A 19,802-nucleotide genomic window follows, 5' to 3' on the forward strand; every position below is an offset into this window, starting at 1 on the left:
AAACCCCGCCCCTTCATCAAAATGGCCGAGCATAGCCTTTAGGAGGCTTCCAGAGCGCTCCTGGGGGCTGGGGAGGGCAGAAATGAGCTAAAGATGGGTCATTTTTTGCTTGTTTTTGCCTCCCCCAGGCCCCAGGAGAACTCTACAAGCCCCCTACAGGCTATGCATGCCCTTTTTAAAAAGAAAATGGGCCAATTTTCACAAAAAAAATGAGCCATTTTGGGGAGGTCTGCAGAGTGCAAAAACTTTTTTTTTATTTGCCTCTTCAAAAGAGTAAGGATAAATGTACACAATGCAATTGTAATGCTCTCATCTTGGCTGTTCTTCGCACAATCTCCAACTCAAGTGTAAAGATTTAACAAAAATAAAATACAGATGGTTTTAATTGTCTTACCATGGTAAAGTAAAACATACTGTATTTTTCGGACTATAAGATGCACCGGTGTATAAGACACACCAAGATTTCAAAGAGGTAAGTGGAAAAAAAAAAAGTGTTTGTCCTCGCCATCCCAAGGAGTATTCTGCAGGCTTCAGCAGGGCTGGGGGAAGGCAAAAATGCCCCCGTTTTGCAAAAAATGGGGGGAAAGGGCCATTTTTCACAAAAAGTGAGGCGTTTTTGCCTTCTTCCAGCCATGCTGAAGCATGCAGTGTGTTTCTGGGGGCTGGGGGAAGGCAAAAATGCCTCTGTTATTGCAAAAAACACCCTTTTTTTGGCAAAAATGGGAGGGGGTGGGGCTTCTGAAGCCCAAAAATGGCTCTATTCGGTGTATAAGACGTACCAACATTTCCATGCATCTCATACTCCAAAAACTGTGGTAGGTAACATCCAAAGGTGGGATTCTACCGGTTTGGACAAGATCGGATGAACTGATCCGCTGGGAGCGAACTGGTTCACTCTGACAATCAAGCGGGCTCACCCACCCCTGAGCTTTACTGACCTTTTAATCCTAAAATTCCCAGATTCTATTTTTAAAAACAGTGTTTCCTTACCTTGCAATAGCAAACAGAATTTAACCTGTTTCTGTATGGATGTTTTCCTTTCCTATATTTCTGATTGAAGCATGGAAGAAAGCAGGGTTAATTCACAACAATTTAGCTTTATTAGTTGTTGTTTTTTAATTTTCAAATATGCATGTAACTATTTTTACACTGAATAGATGCGGTAAACTAGATATGTGATTAATATAACAAAATATGGATTCACTAACGCTACAAATGACATCTTTCTCATCCCACAGACCATAATTAGAAGGAGACAAGCAACAGGGTGCTACCTCCCATGCACATTTATTATCCTTTCCCAGAAATATATTTTCCAGATTTCCCTCCTATTTTCCCAGTCCACATTTTTGTTGAATGTTTATGTTAATCTTTTTTTTTCTTTTGATTGGGTGTTCTTCGTTGTGAACTATTATTATAAATAGATTTATAGGTTATAATATTTATGACTGAACCTGAGTTTTTCAACAATTTTAAAGATGTTCCAGACCAGGGGTGTCAAACTCAATTTCATTAAGGGCTGCATTAGGGTTGTGTTTGACCTCGGGGAGGGGGGGAATGGGGGGCATGGCCAGCTCAACATCACTCATTGAGGTTCCATTTTGGGCTGCATTGGGCACCTGCAGCCCTCTGCAGGCCGTGCATGACCTCCCCGAACTCCATTTTCACTGGCAGAAAGCTGCAGAAGACAATCACGGCCAAAAACAGAGCCTGGGAGGGCCATGCTCCATTTTCATTGGTAGAGGCACTGCGAGGCGGTCCTTCACTGTTTTCAGGGGTGTCCCGAGGGTCTGATCTAAGTACCCCACAGGCCAGATCCAGCCCGCGGACCTTGAGTTTGACATCTCTGTTCTAGACAACCCATGTCGCATTGGATCATAGTTTCAGATATATTTCCTTAAATAAAAAAAAAACAGAATGACCAAGGGCAGGCAAAAAAAACAGTGGGAGCAAGAGCATTACATTTCCTTGTGGGAATCTGGCAGGGGGCATCATAAATCTCCCTTCTCTTTCCTTTCCAGCAGGTAGGTAAATGGTGCTGCTGAATGGGGAATGAGGGACTGCGAGACTGGCTGGGAAATTGCCACAGAACTGTTGTGTTCTGAGCTTGCGCTGACTAGAGGTTTGAGCGGGAAAGCGCTCGACAGCTGATTGGCTGATCGTTTGACAGCTCCTGTATAAATAGGGAGCTGTCCAAACGAGCAGCGCGCGTTCCTATCTAAGCCGGTTCTGAAGTGTTAGCTTGTACTTTAAGGGAATAAACTTGTTAGCCTTTTATTCCTGTCTCTGCCTCAGTTCTTCTGGCTACCCACAGGTCCTTGGTACACACCACTGGCGACGAGGATGGGATTGCCAAACTGAGGTACGAGAAGCTGAAGTCACTGATAGCTGAAGTCACTCGCTGAGTCACTAGAACCGCGCTTAATCATACCGCGACGAGACGTCGTTGGTTCTGACAGGAATGGCCACGTTAAACTTCGCGCCATTCAACTATGGAGCTGAGACATGGGAGTCGTACACGGCTCGATTTGAATGCTTCCTGGTCGCACACGACCTTACCGAGCTGACAGATGAGAGGAAATGCGCGTTTTTCTTGTCCGTGTGTGGCTCAGACGTTTTCCACACAGCCAGAGCTCTGACAGCTCCTGACCCTATAAAGGCCGTTCCGTGGCCTGAGCTAATGGCCAAACTGAAGAGCCATTATGCTCCGTCCCCGTCTAAGATAGCCAGCCGGCACGCCTTCTATCAGCGAAGCCAAGCTGAGGGGGAGTCCGTGAGTGCCTACGTTGCTGCCTTACGATCCGCCGCCCTGCACTGCGAGTTCCGGGACTTGGATGAAGCTCTTCTCGACCGTTTAGTGTGTGGTCTCCGCGACCTCAAACTACAGAAGAGGCTTCTAACGAAGTCAGACTTGTCGTTCCAGAAAGCCTTCGACGAAGTGCGGGCCTCCGAAATAGCTGCTGCCTCGCTAGCCACCATTGCGAAGACCCGGGCTGCCAACGTCGCGCAGCCTGCCAATGCCTTTAACACAGTGACCAGTCAGTCAGACTCGGAAGGCGAAGATTCCGATGCTGAAACGTATAATGAGGACATCAACCGCCTTGACGAGGCGAGCAGAAAGAGCTGGCAGCGGCAGAAGAGCAGACCTAAATCTGCATGTAGTGGTTGCGGAGGTAACCACGAAAGAGCTGAGTGCAGATTCAGGCAAGCTCTCTGCCAGCGCTGTGGCAGAAAGGGTCACATCGCCCGAGTATGCCGAGCAGCACAGCCCATGTCCTTTTCCGAGTCACAGACCGAGCGGTCGCGGCCACATCGTCCCAGAACAGAGGGCCCCAAGAAAGCGAGAGTGGACTGCCATTCCATTCTCCGCAACGCGCACCATGGCCTCTCGTGCAACCAACTTCAGAGGAAAATTCAATTGAAGGTCATGGTGGAAGGGAAGCCCTGCGAGATGGAGCTCGACACCGGCTCTGCCACATCTATCGTGTCGTGGAGCACCATCAAACGCATCGTGCCAAAGCTTTCTAAACGCCAGCTAAACGATTGCCATCTCACGCTGAGAGACTATCAGGGCAACCTGATCCCAATAATTGGCACCCGCAAGGTCAGAGTGCAATTCAAGGGGTTTGATGGCCGTCTACCCCTCATCGTAGTCGACGGACGGTTACCCAGCCTTCTCGGCCTCGACTGGTTCCAGTCCCTGGGTCTGCAGATCAGCGGAATTCACCACCTCAGCTCCAACGCACTCGACTGCCTTGTCAACGAGTTCCCTGACGTTTTTGATGGCAAATTGGGCAAATACACTGGCACGCCGGTCTCCTTTAACCTCGACCCGTCCGTACAGCCAGTGCGGATGAAGCCTCGCCGGGTGCCCATCGCCCTCAAACCAAAAGTAGACGCTGAGTTGGACAAATTAGTGGCTCAAGGCATTTTGGAGCCAGTGGACCATGCTAGATGGGAAACACCCATTGTGCTACCCATCAAACCAGATGGCAGTGTGAGGATTTGTGCTGACTACCGCTGCTCAATCAACCGCGCTTTGCCTGCCCACGCATACCCAGTACCAGTGGTTCAACATCTGCTGCACACTTTGGGCGAGGGGACTGTGTTCGCGAAGCTCGACCTCGCCCAAGCCTATCAACAGCTGGTCGTGGACGATGAAGCAGCTGAAGCACAGACAATTGTCACGCACCGGGGTGCATTCCGTTGCCGGAGACTGCAGTTTGGGGTCAGCATTGCCCCGGGACTGTTCCAGAGCTTAATGGAAAGGCTGCTCCAAGGACTGCAAGGCGTCGTCCCCTATTTCGACGACGTCCTTGTGTCAGCCACCTCCATGGAGGAACTCATGGCACGTTTGCGCATGGTTCTCCAGAGATTCCAGAAAGTGGGTCTGAAGGTTAAGAGAGACAAATGCCAGGTTGCGGTATCCCAGATAGAATTCTTAGGGTTCCTCATCGATGGCAAGGGCATCCACCCCACGGCTGCCAAAACCAAAGCCATCGTTGAGGCCCCTGCTCCAAAAAACAGAGCTGAATTACAGGCCTTTTTAGGCCTACTTAATTTTTACGCTGTCTTCCTTCCCCACAAGGCGACAGTCGCTGAGCCACTGCATCGCCTCCTTGACTCGGGTGCCCCTTGGGTGTGGGGCCGCCGGGAAGCCTCCGCGTTCTTAGCAGTCAAGCACCTGCTTGTTTCCAACGATGTGCTAGTGCAGTACAGCGAGCACTTGCCCCTTGTGCTCGCTTGTGACGCTTCACCCTATGGGGTGGGCGCCGTCCTGTCCCATCAGTTACCCAGCGGAGCAGAGGTGCCAGTTGCCTATTTTTCCCGCACGCTCTCTGCCGCTGAACGTAACTATGCCCAAATTGATAAAGAGGCTCTTGCCATTGTGGCTGGGGTGCGCCGGTTCCACCATTACTTGTACGGCCGCCCATTCCAAATTGTCACCGATCACAAGCCCCTGCTCGGGCTGCTGGCTGGAGATCGCCCTGCCCCACAGGTTCTTTCCCCACGCATGACCCGCTGGTTTGTGTTCCTGGCCTCCTACGATTATCAGCTGCAACACAGACCAGGGAAGCAGATCGCCCACGCCGATGCTCTCAGCCGTTGCCCCCTGCCAGAGGCCGTGGACGACCCTGCTGCTGCCGCGCCTGTCTTCCTAATTGACGACCTCAACCTTCCTCTCTCTGCCGCCGACATCGCCCGGGAGTCCGCAAGGGATCAGGTAATTTCCCGGGTGCTAGACTGGGTTAAGCGAGGGTGGCCAAAAGACCCCATAGACACCGTTTACCTTCCCTTTAAATCTCGCCTAGCGGAGCTCTCCGTTCAGCGCGGCTGTTTGCTATGGGGCCATAGGGTTGTCGTACCTGCCTCACTGAGGACTACTGTCTTGCGGCAGCTACATCACGCTCACCCGGGAATTGTCCGGATGAAAGCCTTAGGTAGAAGTTATGTATGGTGGCCTAAGCTAGACCAAGGCATCGCCGACCATGTCGCCGACTGCCCGAAATGCCAAGGTGCCCAGGCACTGCCACCAAAAGCTGAGCCGCGTACGTGGGAGCCACCTTCGGCTCCATGGTCCCACATTCACATTGATTTTGCTGGCCCTATTCACGGCCACATGCTCCTTGTCGTTGTGGACGCCTTCTCGAAATGGCTCGAGGTCGTCCACATGTCCACTACCACTGCAGATGCGCTAATAGCGACCCTGCGTCGCTTGTTTGCCACCCACGGCCTGCCCGATGTGTTGGTGTCCGACAATGGACCGCAACTGACAGCTGCCAAGTTTGAAGCCTTCCTTGCTTCCCAAGGCATCCGACATGCCCTCACCTCCCCGTTCCATCCCTCTAGCAATGGCTCGGCGGAGCGCGCTGTCCGCTCCGTCAAAGAGGCTCTATCCAAACTAGACCACCTTCCCTGGCAGGAAAGGATTGACGCCTTCTTGTTAGCCCAACATACTACTCCCTCGCCAGAGACAAACTCGAGCCCAGCCGAGCTCCTCATGGGACGACGGTTGCGGACAACTTTAGACCGTTTGCACCCCACTTATTCCGTTGCCACCCCATTAGATTCCCGGGGAGGGTCTCGTTCCTTCATCCAGGGGGAGGCAGTGTATGCCCGGAATTATGTAGGGCATCCCTTGTGGCTACCGGGAATAATAACCGACCAGACTGGGCCCTGCTCCTACAGGGTCAGGCTCCTCGACGGCAGAGTCTGGAAACGCCATTGCGACCAGTTGCGGAGCAGGCACCAACCACCAACAAGCCAGCAGCAGTCAACCGTTCTGCCAACCCCGACGGGCACGCCGACCAACGCAGAGCAAGGAAACGAGGAGGTCAGCCGAGATCCAGCAGCCTCAGTCCCAAACCGAAGCGGCGACTTACCTGGTGGGCCAGCACCATCCTGCGTTCTCCGGCGGCCCAGGCGATCGCCGTCATCCGATGCAGAGTCCTCGGTCGAACAGCCGGAGCCTTCAAGCGAAGCAGAAGGGCCTAGGGCATCAGGCCGCATCAGGCGGCGTCCAGCTTACTTACAGGACTACGCCTGCGCGAACTTAAGGGGGGAGGAGTGTTGTGTTCTGAGCTTGCGCTGACTAGAGGTTTGAGCGGGAAAGCGCTCGACAGCTGATTGGCTGATCGTTTGACAGCTCCTGTATAAATAGGGAGCTGTCCAAACGAGCAGCGCGCGTTCCTATCTAAGCCGGTTCTGAAGTGTTAGCTTGTACTTTAAGGGAATAAACTTGTTAGCCTTTTATTCCTGTCTCTGCCTCAGTTCTTCTGGCTACCCACAGGTCCTTGGTACACACCAAGAACCTTGAAAATAAGAACCACAGGAGCAGCCCCACAGTGCACCTGCAGCCAGTAGCACTGAAGCAGCTACAGGTTTCCCAAATTTAATTCTGTCAGGAGTCATGTCTCAGATTTTAGACACATTCTGTAAGGAAGCCCATATTGAGATACCTTGGTCAAAACTTATTGCCCTGTACTGCACTATTTCACTCAGTTAAGGAACACGTCAACAAGAGTTTAAGTACAGTAGTATATAAAGCCATCCAGGGGATAGGGCCTCAAGCCTGCCACATATTCAAACGTAGTTACTATGGGAAACTGGGAGGGGGGATGATATGGAGCTTGGGAGTTGTGTAGCCATAACAACATTCCTTCTCAGAAAGTCACGGTCGCCTTATCCCTGCACCTGGACGGATATGGATGGGAGGAATCTTCATACACGGCAGTAACTGATTGGACCATTTGATGGACCTGTACTGGGGCAGGGTCTTGAACTTTCAACTGGGTGGGGAAAACCTGGAAGCTTTCAGATATGGGTTTTCCCAGATGTGCCAACATGGCTCTTCTAATAAATTGGTGTTTTGAGGAACTTCTTGCCTCAAGCTATTATTATTATTATTATTATTATTTTATAGAGGATGCTATTTGGAACCCTGATAGATCATTTCATTAAAATATCTGCCATCTTTATAATAGTAGGCAAGATAGTTAGGAATATGTTAAACTTGCACAAGGAATGGAAAGGAATATGTCAAAACCTGCAGTAGCTTGCAGTCCTTCTATTCTCTACAAAGAAGAGGGAGTCAAATTACCGTATTTTCCTGCGTATAAGATGACTTTTTAACCCCAAAAAATAATTTACAAAATCGGGGGTCATCTTATACGCTGGGTATAAGGCCATACCAAAAAAACAAAAGAAAAGAAAAAGCAACGCTGGCAAGCAAAAAGCCACACCGCCACCAGCGCAGACGCCGGCCTTTCAATCGGCAACCTCAGCACTCCTTGCCTGGGCACGTGGATGGATGAGCACTGGGATGGCTTAGTAAGGTCTGGCTGGCAGTCTGGAGGAGGAAGGCGCTGAGCTCAAACTATGAAAGTCCGGCTCGCGGGGGCCTGAAAGTAGGAGGTCATCTTATACGCCCAATCGGAATATATATATAATATATATACGGTGGAATATACGGTATTCCCCAAAGTACCAGATGGCAGGACAAGAAACAATGGTTGAAAACTAATCAAAGAGACAAGCAACCTGGAATTAAGGAGAAACTTCCTAACAGTGAGGACAATTAACCAGTGGAATAGCTTGCCTTCAGAAATCATGGGCACTCCATCACTGGAAGTTTTTAAGAAGAGCCTGGACAGACACTTATCTGAAATGGTAGGTTCTCCTGCTGGAGTGTGGGCTGGATTAGAAGACCTCCAAGGTCTAGTCTAGTCTAGCCCTTCTAGTCTATTTTGTACTCTATTTCATATTCTATATCATATCCTATTCCCTGTTCTATTCCCTACTCTACTCTACTCTACTCTACTCTACAGTGTCAACCAGCACCAAATCTGTTTACCTTCTGAGCTTAGGCAAGGTTGGCCAGATGACACCTTAGAATTAAACACACTTTGCATCCATTTAATATATACTTTAGCCATTGTTCACTCAAGTTCATTTTGCCCCATTAGATTTCTTTTTTTCAGAACTGAGCTCAGTGAGAATTCGTGTGCGTCATGCCTCGTTTAGCCACCCTTTGTAGTTACATAGGTGATGAAAAAATAACTTTAAAACCAATCCTTGCATTTACAACCTTTGCAGGTCTGTAAAGGAAAGGGAAGCTGAAATAAGATCATAAGCACAGTTGTGGTTTCACTTAGCAACTGCTTTGCTTAATGACTAAATTGCTGGTCCTAATTGTGGATGCTAAACGAGGACCTCTAAATAGAGTAAGGGAAGACGAAGTGAATAGTGCCGTTAGTATTCACCTTCAAGAAAGAAATCTCGGTATCCTGGTCAGCAAATGTTGCGATGATGTATTGGATGAAAGACATTGTAAGGTGGGGAAAGGACATTTGAATCAGTTTGAATCAGAACAGTGCTGATCCAAATTCTCTATCACATGATGTCCTCAGTCAGAAAGGAGGCATGCTTCTAGTAGCATAGCAAAATGGTTTTTCAGCAAAGGTTAGCAAAAAGAAACTCCTGTGTCATATTCTACAGCACACCTCCAGGTCCTGCCCAAAATATTCCAAGTTGGACAGGGTGATGAGTGGCATCTAAATGAATAGAATGGAATGGGAATAGGAATAGGGGTGGGTGGGGTGGGAAATGGGATAGGGTAGGATAGATAAGATAGGATTGGAAAGATGGGATAGAATAGGAATAGGGGTGGGGTGGGGTAGGAAATGGGATAGGATAGGATAAGATAGATGGGATAGAATAAGAATAGGAATAGAATAAGGAGAAGGATGGAATGAAATAGGGGCAGGGGCAGAGTATAATGGAATGGAATGGAATAGAATTCTTTATTGGCCAAGTGTTTCTTTATTGGGCATACAAAGAATTTGCCTTTGGTGCATATGGTCTTAGTGTACATAAGTGATAAATCATGATCATAGTTAACATAAAAATACATTCATCATAAATCATAAGATACAACACTTAGTGATAATCATAGGATACTAAGCAAGCAATCAACATAAAACATATTAGGAAACTAAATAAAACAATATAAATTGTAAAGATACAAGCTACAAAATTATAGCCATAAATAGAAAAGGAGATAGGTAATAGAAAAGATGAGAAGAAAAACAGTAATACAGCCTTGCTAAATAGTTTGATAGTGTTGTGGAAATTAGTTGTTTAGCAGAATGATGGCATGGGGGTAAAACTGTCCTTGTGTATCAGTAGGTAGGTAGGTAGGTAGGTAGGTAGGTATATAGGTAGGTAGGTAGGTAGGTAGGTAGGTAGGTAGGTAGGTAGGTAGGTAGATAGATAGATAGATAGATAGATAGATAGATAGATAGATAGATAGATAGATAGATAGATAGATAGATAGATAGAGATATACTTCCAACCAATTAATGATCATTAAGATTCTCACTCCTCATAACCAATTACTATGTGAGAATGCACATACACAGTGTATGTATGTATGTATGTATGTATATATGTATGTTTATGTATGTGTGTATATATATATACACATACACACACACACACACACAATCCTTCTCCTTTCTACTTTAACTATGTGCATTAAGAAGTAAACTACTGCACATATAACACCCATGGCTGTTTTTAAGATGGAAAAGTTCAGAGATTTGGTACTATGTTATGTAGATCAAAACCTGCAGCTTTCCTGGCTGTCATTCCCTGTCAAATACTGTCTCTTGTCTTGTATTTCTCCCCTATGTTGCACTCATTCACTTTCAACTACCTGCTGCAGTTTTGTCAACAAGCACATAAACACAGGTGTTGTCCAGCAGGTCATTCACCTCTAATATGTCCTTGATCTACAGTAAAGGCACAGGAATTATCTACTTTTCTACTTCACATCTTGTTGTTCCACTAACACACAAATACTGCTTATCACAGATAAAGCATCTTACAACAGATTCACCCAAAGCGCAGGTATGCCAACCAGGGCAGAAACGGGTGTGCATCAACTACTCTGCCCTAACGTTAGCGTAATCATGAAACAAACTTCCAGCACTGTGGGATGGCTTTGCCATCAATACAGCAATAGAAGTGGGCTGATCAATACTTTAATTTACTTTCAAAATCATTTGGTATTTTGCTACCATACTTTTGGAGCCTGGATTCAATGTTCTTATTTACATTGGCATTTAGTTGATGATTTGTCATATCTGAGAATAAATACAGTGGGCCACAAGGAGAAAAATGTTATATCAGATGGCACCAGCAATTGTAAGACTTCATGCTGGTTTTCTATTTGCCAAGTCCAGCTCTAATTTCATCCCTGCTGTGGAGAGGTAGACATTATGTGATATTAGTGCCATGAATACAAGAGATTGGCAAACTCTTATTCTACAATGACCCCATTCTCTCCACAACCCTAGAGATTTGCACATCCCTGTGCAAAGGGCCCCTTCTGCCCCACAACCCAACAAAAGGCCACCTTCACCACCAATCCTTATCACAAACAAACATTTTTATGGCGAGTAGGACCACTTCTCTGCCTCATTACGCATGGCCTATTGCTGAGGGATTGTCACCGAAGGACCATCCATAACACGCCTTAGCCTTTTATGCTTCGACAGGCAGTAAAACTAATCAGTCCAAACATAATCGCAAGAGTTATTTCAGTATGTCTCGGGTTTTCCCATATGCTCCTATTTCCTGCACCATTGACTTTAATGGACAACAATAACGGAGAGGAAAATGCAGAGATGGGATGGAGGGAGAAGAAAATTGGAGGGTTGTCCAATGAGCATTCTGCATCCCACCAGGGCCCTTCAAGTCCCTTTTAAAAGCTTAAACAGCACACACATATACATTCACAAACACATACACAAACACCTTTCTATCACCCACGCATTATTATTTTTTGGCCGAGTGTTCAGGTAGCAATCATAAACCCATCCTTTCGCATCCCCCATGTTTCTTTGCAGCAAACACTCCTCCTGGCCTCAAAGTTTTCTATAATTTCTCTCCAACTGCTGACAAAGCCGATTTTTTTTATAAAATAAAAGAGGTGGAAATGCAACAGGTGCTTCTCAGAAATGAGCTTCACGGCCCGCTTCTGCCCACTATGCAATTGTCAGACCCACTTTGAGGAGCGAAGAAAAAGGAAGTCGTCAGGTGCTATATTGCAGTGGTCTCCAACCTTGGCAACTTTAAGACCTGTGGACTTCAACTCCCAGAGTTCCTCAGCCAGCTTTGCTGGCTGAGGAACTCTGGGAGTTGAAGTCCACAGGTCTTAAAGTTGCCAAGGTTGGAGACCACTGCTATATTGTATCCCACTCAACGCTCTCCCCCCCCCCCGGCTTAAACTCCACCAGTTTCTTTCCCACGGCGCTTTATCAGTGTGGGGTGCCACACGCGCATATCACAGGGGTGGGATTCAAGTAATTTAACAATCGGTTCTCTGCCCTGATGATTTCCTCCAACAACCAGTTTGCCAAACTGCTCAGAAAGTTAACCACCTGGTGGGAACTGGCTGAATCCCACCACTGCATGTGTGATTGTGAGGACAGCTTGGTCATGAACTGCTGCACCCGTGCAACAGGCTTGTTTCGTTCTTGGTCGACAGGGTTGAGTGTGCAGTGGGAATCCGCGCCGTTTCAGGAGTCGTGGGGAAAGTATTCGGCAAAGGTAGCAAACGGGGCAATCCAGTAACTAGGCTAAGCACGTGGCGCCAACAGCAGCCTGAACCTGAACCGTCCCCTCAACCTGGCCCAGCACATCCGAAGCCCCCCCCCCTCCTATCTGCTCCGCGAGCCTCTCTTTTTATTTATTCCTTCATTTTTTAAAAGCGGGAAACCCACTCACTTGGGGTAGTAAGCGTAAGGCGCCAGGCAGTTCTCCTCAGACGCTTCGGAATCCATCAGCAAATAGTCCTGGCTGTCGTTCCTGGGGGCTCCGACGACCGGCGAGCCGTTCCCCCGCGGCGCGTAGACCTGGTTGTGACTCATGGCGCTTCCTCTGGAGAAGAGATGCGGGGGGTCCCGGGGGGGAAAAAAAGCCCCCCTCTTCTTCAGGAGGGCCCCAAAGGGGGAAACCCCCCCCCCTTTCTCCCTCAGTAAAATAAAATACAGGAGCGCGCGCGCCGCCCGGAGAGAAAAAGAGATACACGCGCGCCCGGCGTTGTTTAAAACCAATATTGTTGTTGTTGTTTTAAAAAAATGGCTCGAAGCGCTCGCCGCCTTTTCCTCCGGCTACCTGTGGCGCAGCGTCCCCATTTTAAAAGAGGGCTGGAGAAGGTCGTTTCTGCGTGGCGGGGGAGAGCAAAGGGCGAGCCCCCCAGGCGGACCTTCGCGGACGTCTCGCTTCCAGCTCCCCCCACCTCAGCCCCTCCGGTCCAAAGCAGGCGGCTTTCTCCGCCTCGCCGAGCCTGCGGATAGCCACCGAGGGAGAGAGAGAGAAGGGGGGGGGGGATAAAAAGGACGGAGTTACTATGTCAACCAGCCCTATCCCCTCTCTCTGAAAGCCATCCGTGCCCGGAGTGGCTCAACCAGCTTTTGTAAAGCCTCCACGGGTGGGGGTGGGGAGCGGGAGGAAAGGCAAGGCGGGGGAAGAGGGGCTTAAAAAGTTTACGCGACCGCCGCCGGCCAGAAAGCCATGCGTGGGCGGCGGAGAGCCACAGGTCCAATGGCGAAACGCCGGATAAACCAGCCCCGGCGAAATAACCACCGGCCCTTCTTCCCACGTGTTGTTTTTTTTTCCATCTGCCCCTTCGGATCGCTTTACATCATCTTGGGCGATCACGCGAAGGAAGGGATTCCGAAGTCTTCCCACTACTTGTCTGGCGAAGATCCTCAACCTGTGTAACTTCGCCGGCGAAGTCCCCTCGCTGCTTGTTTTTTGGGGCTCGGTTTTCTCATTGAATGAAAAGCTCTTGCCACCGCCAGTTTTCTAAGTCAGCGCTTAGCGATCTTAAAGCTTTGAATAACGGAGGCTGGAGAATTCAGACGAAGTATCTTGTTGTCTGCCTCTCTCCGTTCATTTGCTCTGGAGGCAGGTTCTCTCAGGGCTGGGTACCTGGTTATGCAATGCATCTGATAAATCAGCTCCATTGGCATTCAACAGTTAAGCAAATCTGAACGTTGCTTGGTTGAAAAGAAAAGGGAGAATCGGGGATTGGTGACTGTGAACAGAATGGACAACTTCTGTAATGAAAATTTATTACCATCTCCTGAAGATGGGCAAATTGGAAATGACATTTGACTGGATGCATCACTCTTTAGAATTGGGGTTGTTTGTTGTGTTGTGCAACTAGCATCTGGCGGTTCCACCACAAATCCGCGAAGCCCTTATCCGCGGAGACATAAGCGCGAAGACTAATTCGCGCCGTTCAAAGCGCTAAGGAAAAACTCGACCCTACCGCGATGACATAATTGCGGAGGGCAAATCCGCGCATTCCCAAGCACTCAGTACCCTAAACCTAACCCTAAACCTAACCCTAAAACAAACCCCTAAACCTAATCCTAACCCTTACCTTAATGGAAATCGGCTTTCTGCCGCGGCGCCATTTTAAAGCGCCCTTCTGTTGCCGCGCTGTTGTCGCGGCGGTGATGATGCGCGATGATGACATCACGGCTTTAGCGACGCGCTTATGTCTCCGCGGATAAGGGCTTCGCGGTTTTGTCGTGCCATGCATCTGGCAATTGTCTATTCTGGCAATGCTTTTCACCCACAGATAATACTTTTACCTGCAAACTTACTTGGCTTGACGATTATTTTAAAGCCTTGCAACAGCATTGCTGGAAAGTTTGCAGAAGGTCAGAACATCCTAAATATCCATAAGATCGAAGAAAATTATTATTGTAAGAGACCAGCTGCCAACTGTTCAGATTAAATTCAACCCCATTAGGTGAAGCTAGAAAAATAATGATTTCTGCTCCTTGTTCAGTACAGATGTCTGCAATTCACAAAGAATTAAAATGACTTCATCCAGATCTCTTCCAAAAGCAATGATTTTGGAAAGATTTTTGCACATTTGCAGTCTTCCTTATTTTCATATTCCATTATTTCTTATGCTCTTTTAAAGCAGCCGTAAAGTGAGATTTGGACATTAAGTGTGAAATCTACTGGGTCAGGCTGGACAGCCTCTTAGAACCCCTTTCTATATTAAAAGTCACATAGACAAGAGTTGGAACTTGCAATAGAATAACAGGGACAGTTAGAAGTTACTTAAAGGAAGTGTCCCCATTCACTAACCACAGGATGTTCTCGCCAACGTCCCTATGTCAAAACTTGTGTTAAAAGTCCAAACCACAAAGTTCAATTAAAGTTTGTTAATAACACGTAAGCCATACCTGAAACAAAAGGAGAAGTAAGACCCTCATCTCCTTATAAGGCTTTCTCCTCAAGGTAACCACTAAGAAATGTGTTAAGTATTTCCATGTTGCAATGCTTTTGAGAATGTATAAGAATGTGTGCTTCGATAATTAAGGTTGCTCAGAACTTGCAATGCTAGCCATGGGCTAGCTTTCTGAACCTGGGTGCCAAATAAACTTTTCCTGTATCCTGAGAAGTCTAACGCCTGTCATTTTCTGCAACATTTTTTTAAAAAAGGATTTTCAATTCTTTTGACTGAGGTATTGTAATAACGAACTATAACTTCTATACTGGTATAAAGTGTAGCTACATTTCAAGGCACTATATACTGTGATATTGATGCAAGAAAAAGAAATAATTTAAACTTTCAAATCAAACAAGTTTTTTTTCCCTTGAATTATTGTTACTGATTGTATTTGCAGAATTTCTAGCGGTTATAAGTACTGTAATGTACAGGTAGTTCCTGTACAAAGTTACAAAGTTTGACTTACAAAGTTTGTTTAGTGACCAAAGTTACAACAGCAGTGGGAAAAAAGTAACTTTTGACTTGTTTCTCACACTTACAACTGTTGCAGCAGCCCCATGGTCATGTGATCAAAATTCAGGTGCTTGGCAACTGACTCATATTTATAACGGTTGCAGTCTCCCAGGGTCATGTGATTACTTTTTGTGAAATTCTGACAAGCAAAGTCAATGGGGAAGCCAGATTCACTTAGCAACTGCATTACTAACTTAACAACTGCCGTGGTTCACTTAAAATCTGTGGCAAGAAATATTGTAAAATGGGGGGAAACTCACTTAACAAATGTCTCACTTAGCAACAAAAATTTGGGTTCAATTGTGGTTGTAAGTCGACAACTCTCTGTATTGTGTATTTGTGTGATGTTGCTTGTAATTTCCCCACAATTCAGAATAAAGTTGTAAATTTCTCCCTAGTTGTTGGACATCCTGCTATAGTCTAAATCAGGGGTAGTCAACCTTTTTATATCTACCACCCACTTTTGTATCTCTGTTAGTAGTAAAATTTTCTAACCGCCCACCGGTTCCACAGTAATGGTGATTTATAAAGTAGGGAAGTCAATTAAATTTAAAAAAAGGAAAGTGCTTCAGTATCGGACAAAACCCTTACCGCCCACCATAAAAGCTGGAATGCCCACAAGTGGGCGGTAGGGACTAGGTTGACTACCACTGGTCTAAATCTTATTCTCCAAAGTATTAGAAAATTTCCCCATATTTGATGAGCTATCCTCTCATCTACAATAGCAGAGTTGGAAGGGACCTTGGAGGTCTTTTAATCCAACCCCCTGCCTAGGCAGGAAACCCTATACCATTTCAGACAAACAGCTATCCAACATCTTCTTAAAGACTTCCAGTGTTGGGGCATTCACAACTTCTGGAGGCAAGCTGTTTCACTGATTAATTGTTCTAACTGTCAGGAAATTTATCCTCAGTTCTAAGTTGCTTCTCTCCTTGATCAGTTTCCACCCATTGCTTTTTGTTCTACCCTCAGGTGCCTTGGAGAATAGTTTGACTCCCTCTTCTTTGTGGCAACCCCTGAGATATTGGAACACTGCTATCATGTCTCCCCATGTCCATTCTTTTCATTAAACTAGACATGCCCAGTTCCTGCAACCCTTCTTCATATGTTTTAGTCTTCAGTCCCCTAATCATCTTTATGAGTGGTAAGTGGTATTAACACCCAACGTGATCTTGATTCTATTCCACTGTTTATGCAGCCTAGAATTGTGTTGGCTTTTTTGGCAGCTGCTGCACACTGCTGGCTCATATTTAAATGGTTGTCCACTAGGACTCCAAGATCCCTCTCACAGTTGCTACTATTGAGGAAGGTACCACCTATACTGTAACTGTACATTTCGTTTTTGTTGCCTAAATGTAGAACCTTACTCTTTTCACCATTGAATATCATTTTATTGGATAGTGCCCAATGTTCAAGTTCTAGATCATTTATGTAGATATTGAAGAGGTCTGGCCCAAAACAGAACCTCGAGGTGGCCCAATGCATGCTTGTCTCCATGCAGATATAGTTCCATTGCCACAGCTGACTTCTACTACCACCGTATTTGTCAACACAGCAAAACTGAGCTGTGTGTGCTCTAACTTCTCAAACTTTCCACACCTGTTCACGTGAAACATTGTGAGACCAATTGTTCAGAAAATGATAGCCATGCGATTGGAAGGATGATTATCATAATTACAAGAAAAATAACAATAACCAGACTCATAAAATAAACCATCTAGGCCACCAAGTCCTTTGCTCAGTGCAAGAATCCAAGTTATAGTATCTAAGATGGTTTTCTAACCTCCATTTGACCATATCCAGTGATGGGAGGCCCAATTATTTTCATTCAATATTGGGTTCCCTCTGCTGTTATTGTTAGAAAGTATTCTAATGTTTAATTGGAATCTACCTTGCTGTAGCCATTATTTCACATCCTACCCTCTGGAATGATGGTTAAGGGGCTTTGACCTTTGGTGTAACATCTTTTTGGTATTCAGAAAAAGCTACCATAATACTGCTCAGTCTTCTCAAGTCTACCTGTTTAGTTTTTTCTATCGCCATTCATAGGACTTGATTTCTTTCTTCCCAAGTCACACTTTGCTAAACCTATTCTGGTTTCTCTTAATTCTTCTTAAAGTGTAGTGCTCATAACTATACTATGATGCAACCTAAAATTGCATATGACTTTCTTGTGGCATCATCACACTACTAACTCATACTCAGTTTACAGTCAACTAAGGTAAAGGTAAAGGTTCCCCTCGTACATATGTGCTAGTTGTTCCCGACTCTAGGGGGTGGTGCTCATCTCCATTTCAAAGCAGAAGAGCCAGCACTGTCCGAAGACATCTCTAAATGTCTTTGGACAGACATGACGAAACCCCAAAGGCTGATGGAACCTTCCCACCAAAAGTGATTCCTATTTTTCTCATTGCATTTTTATGTGCTTTCGAACTGCTAGGTTGGCAGAAGCTGGGACAGAAGCTTACTCCGTTATGCAGAGCTAGGGATTCAAACCGGCAAACTGCTGACCTTTCTGATCAACAAGCTCAGCGTCTTAGCCACTGAACCACCGCGTCCCTTCACAGTCAACTACCAATCTATTATTGTAACAAACAATATGCATTATATGTATCCATTATTACTATGTTTTGTCGTAAACAATATCAAACTTTTATTCTCCTTATCTCTTCAATTAACTCTTTCATTTTCATATGGTTTTTTTTCTCTCCTTATGGAAATGAAAGAAAGTTGTGGAGAGCAAGAAGGATTTGATACATCAGTAGGACTATTATGAAGTCCAGTACTGGGATCCTGGCCAAGATTTTAGTCTGCAGTTTGAGCCATTGGCAAAGAGTTAGTTCCTGGTTTCACTTGCTTGTATTCAAATGTTGCTGTTCATAAATAATTGACAAAAATAATTGGCATGATATGGCTGCACCAGGAGAAAATGGAAATTAAGTGCAGCTTTAAAGCGGGAAAGGTAGAAACTAGGATGTTTAGTGAAATCTGATTTCTTGAATGGAATGCTGAATTTTCCATTGAGATTGACAATGTAAGTGTCAACTCTTAAACCACGGCTGTCAAACTCTATTTCATTGAAGGCCGCATCAGGGTTGTGACTGACCATTTGGAGGGGGGGGGTTCAGGGTGAATGTGGCCAGGGAAGGCATTGTGCCCATAGCAGCCCAAGTGCTCTGCCAGCAGAAAGAGGCTCCTAAGCTTAGTTTCAGCTGCAACGGCCTCCTGCAACCCTCTGCCAGTGAAAACAGAGCTTGGGAGTGCCACCTGCAGCCCTTGCAAACTCTGTTTTCGCCTGCGATGGCCTCCTGCAACCCTCTGCCAGCGAAAAAGAAGCTTGGGAGTGTCACCCGCGACCCTTGCAAACTCTGTTTTCAGCTGTGATGGCCTCCTGTAACCCTCTGTCAGCGAAAAAGGATCTCGAGGTGGCCACACGCAGCCCTCCTGAGCTTCATTTTCACTGGCAGAGGCACTGCAGGCCAGTCCTTCACCGTTTCCAGGGTGGCCCCACAGATCTAAGCACCTTGCGGGCCAGATCTGGCCCCTGGGCCTTGATTTTGACACCCTTGTTCTAAATGGTCCAGGCCTATCACAGCCAGTTTCTTAGCTTGACACACTTTAGGGGGAGGAGGGAGCTTGGATTGTTAGACCAGACATCAACAATTTATTATCTCATGGGAACCAAGGTCAACCCAACAGGTGCTGGTCAGAGACTGGAAGAGGTTACCAAGGGGATGCCAGAACACCTAATTGGACAATGTGACCTGTGACATTGGAGGGAGGGAGCTGTCTATTCTTAAATTATACTGAAAGCGCGAGAATTAATTAGAGCTGATTTTGTTTTTCAACTGTGCTGAAATGATGTACTCAATAAAGCAGTTGTTTGCGAAAGCTAAAAGTCTCAAGATTTGCCGGATTGGTTGGGCTCATTACTTGGAACCTTGACTGTAAGATCTAATAAGGTAAATACTATTTATAACTTTGTTTTGGAAGGATCTTGGTTTATTAAAATCATAGGCTCCAGTAGCTACAGTTATATGTTAGAGTTAGATTTGTATAAACACACTTGAACATTATTGCTTAAAAGGTTTTTTGCATATTTTTGGAATGTAGTCAATGTTCATCATCATAACTTATAAATATTTGGCCATTATGAGAAATTATTCTGTATTCTGAAGAAAACGGGAAGATTACAACATTTTGTTGGCATGAGAACTAAAAATAGATACAGTTACCAATTAAAAGCTGAGGCTATATTAGTATAGAAAGTTCAGAGGATCATATCCATCGAGAAATGCCACTTACTAGTTTTCGCTGAATAATATTAAATATTTCCTCATGGTATATGTTGGAATGTGTGTACATGTGAACTCTGCATTCAGAAATATGCAAGCATCTTATACTTAATTGCAATTTAAATATTGATTTTTTTTTTCTATAACTTGTAAGTACTTTTATTTGCAAT

The 19,802-nt window shown here is 46.0% G+C and overlaps 1 protein-coding gene across 1 annotated transcript in view; it reads right to left on the bottom strand.

Moving 5' to 3' along the window:
- The window catches only part of TRPC6 (transient receptor potential cation channel subfamily C member 6), an 89,751-nt gene extending 77,118 nt beyond the window's left edge, over positions 1-12,633 (bottom strand). The window contains exon 1 of the mRNA XM_032219224.1: positions 12,292-12,633. Coding sequence (XP_032075115.1) covers positions 12,292-12,434 — 143 coding nt within the window. The 5' untranslated portion in view covers positions 12,435-12,633. The remainder of the gene's footprint in view (positions 1-12,291) is intronic.
- Positions 12,634-19,802: the final 7,169 nt, after the last annotated feature.

This window comes from Thamnophis elegans, chromosome 6, assembly GCF_009769535.1.
Source record: "Thamnophis elegans isolate rThaEle1 chromosome 6, rThaEle1.pri, whole genome shotgun sequence".
NCBI lineage: Eukaryota > Metazoa > Chordata > Lepidosauria > Squamata > Colubridae > Thamnophis > Thamnophis elegans.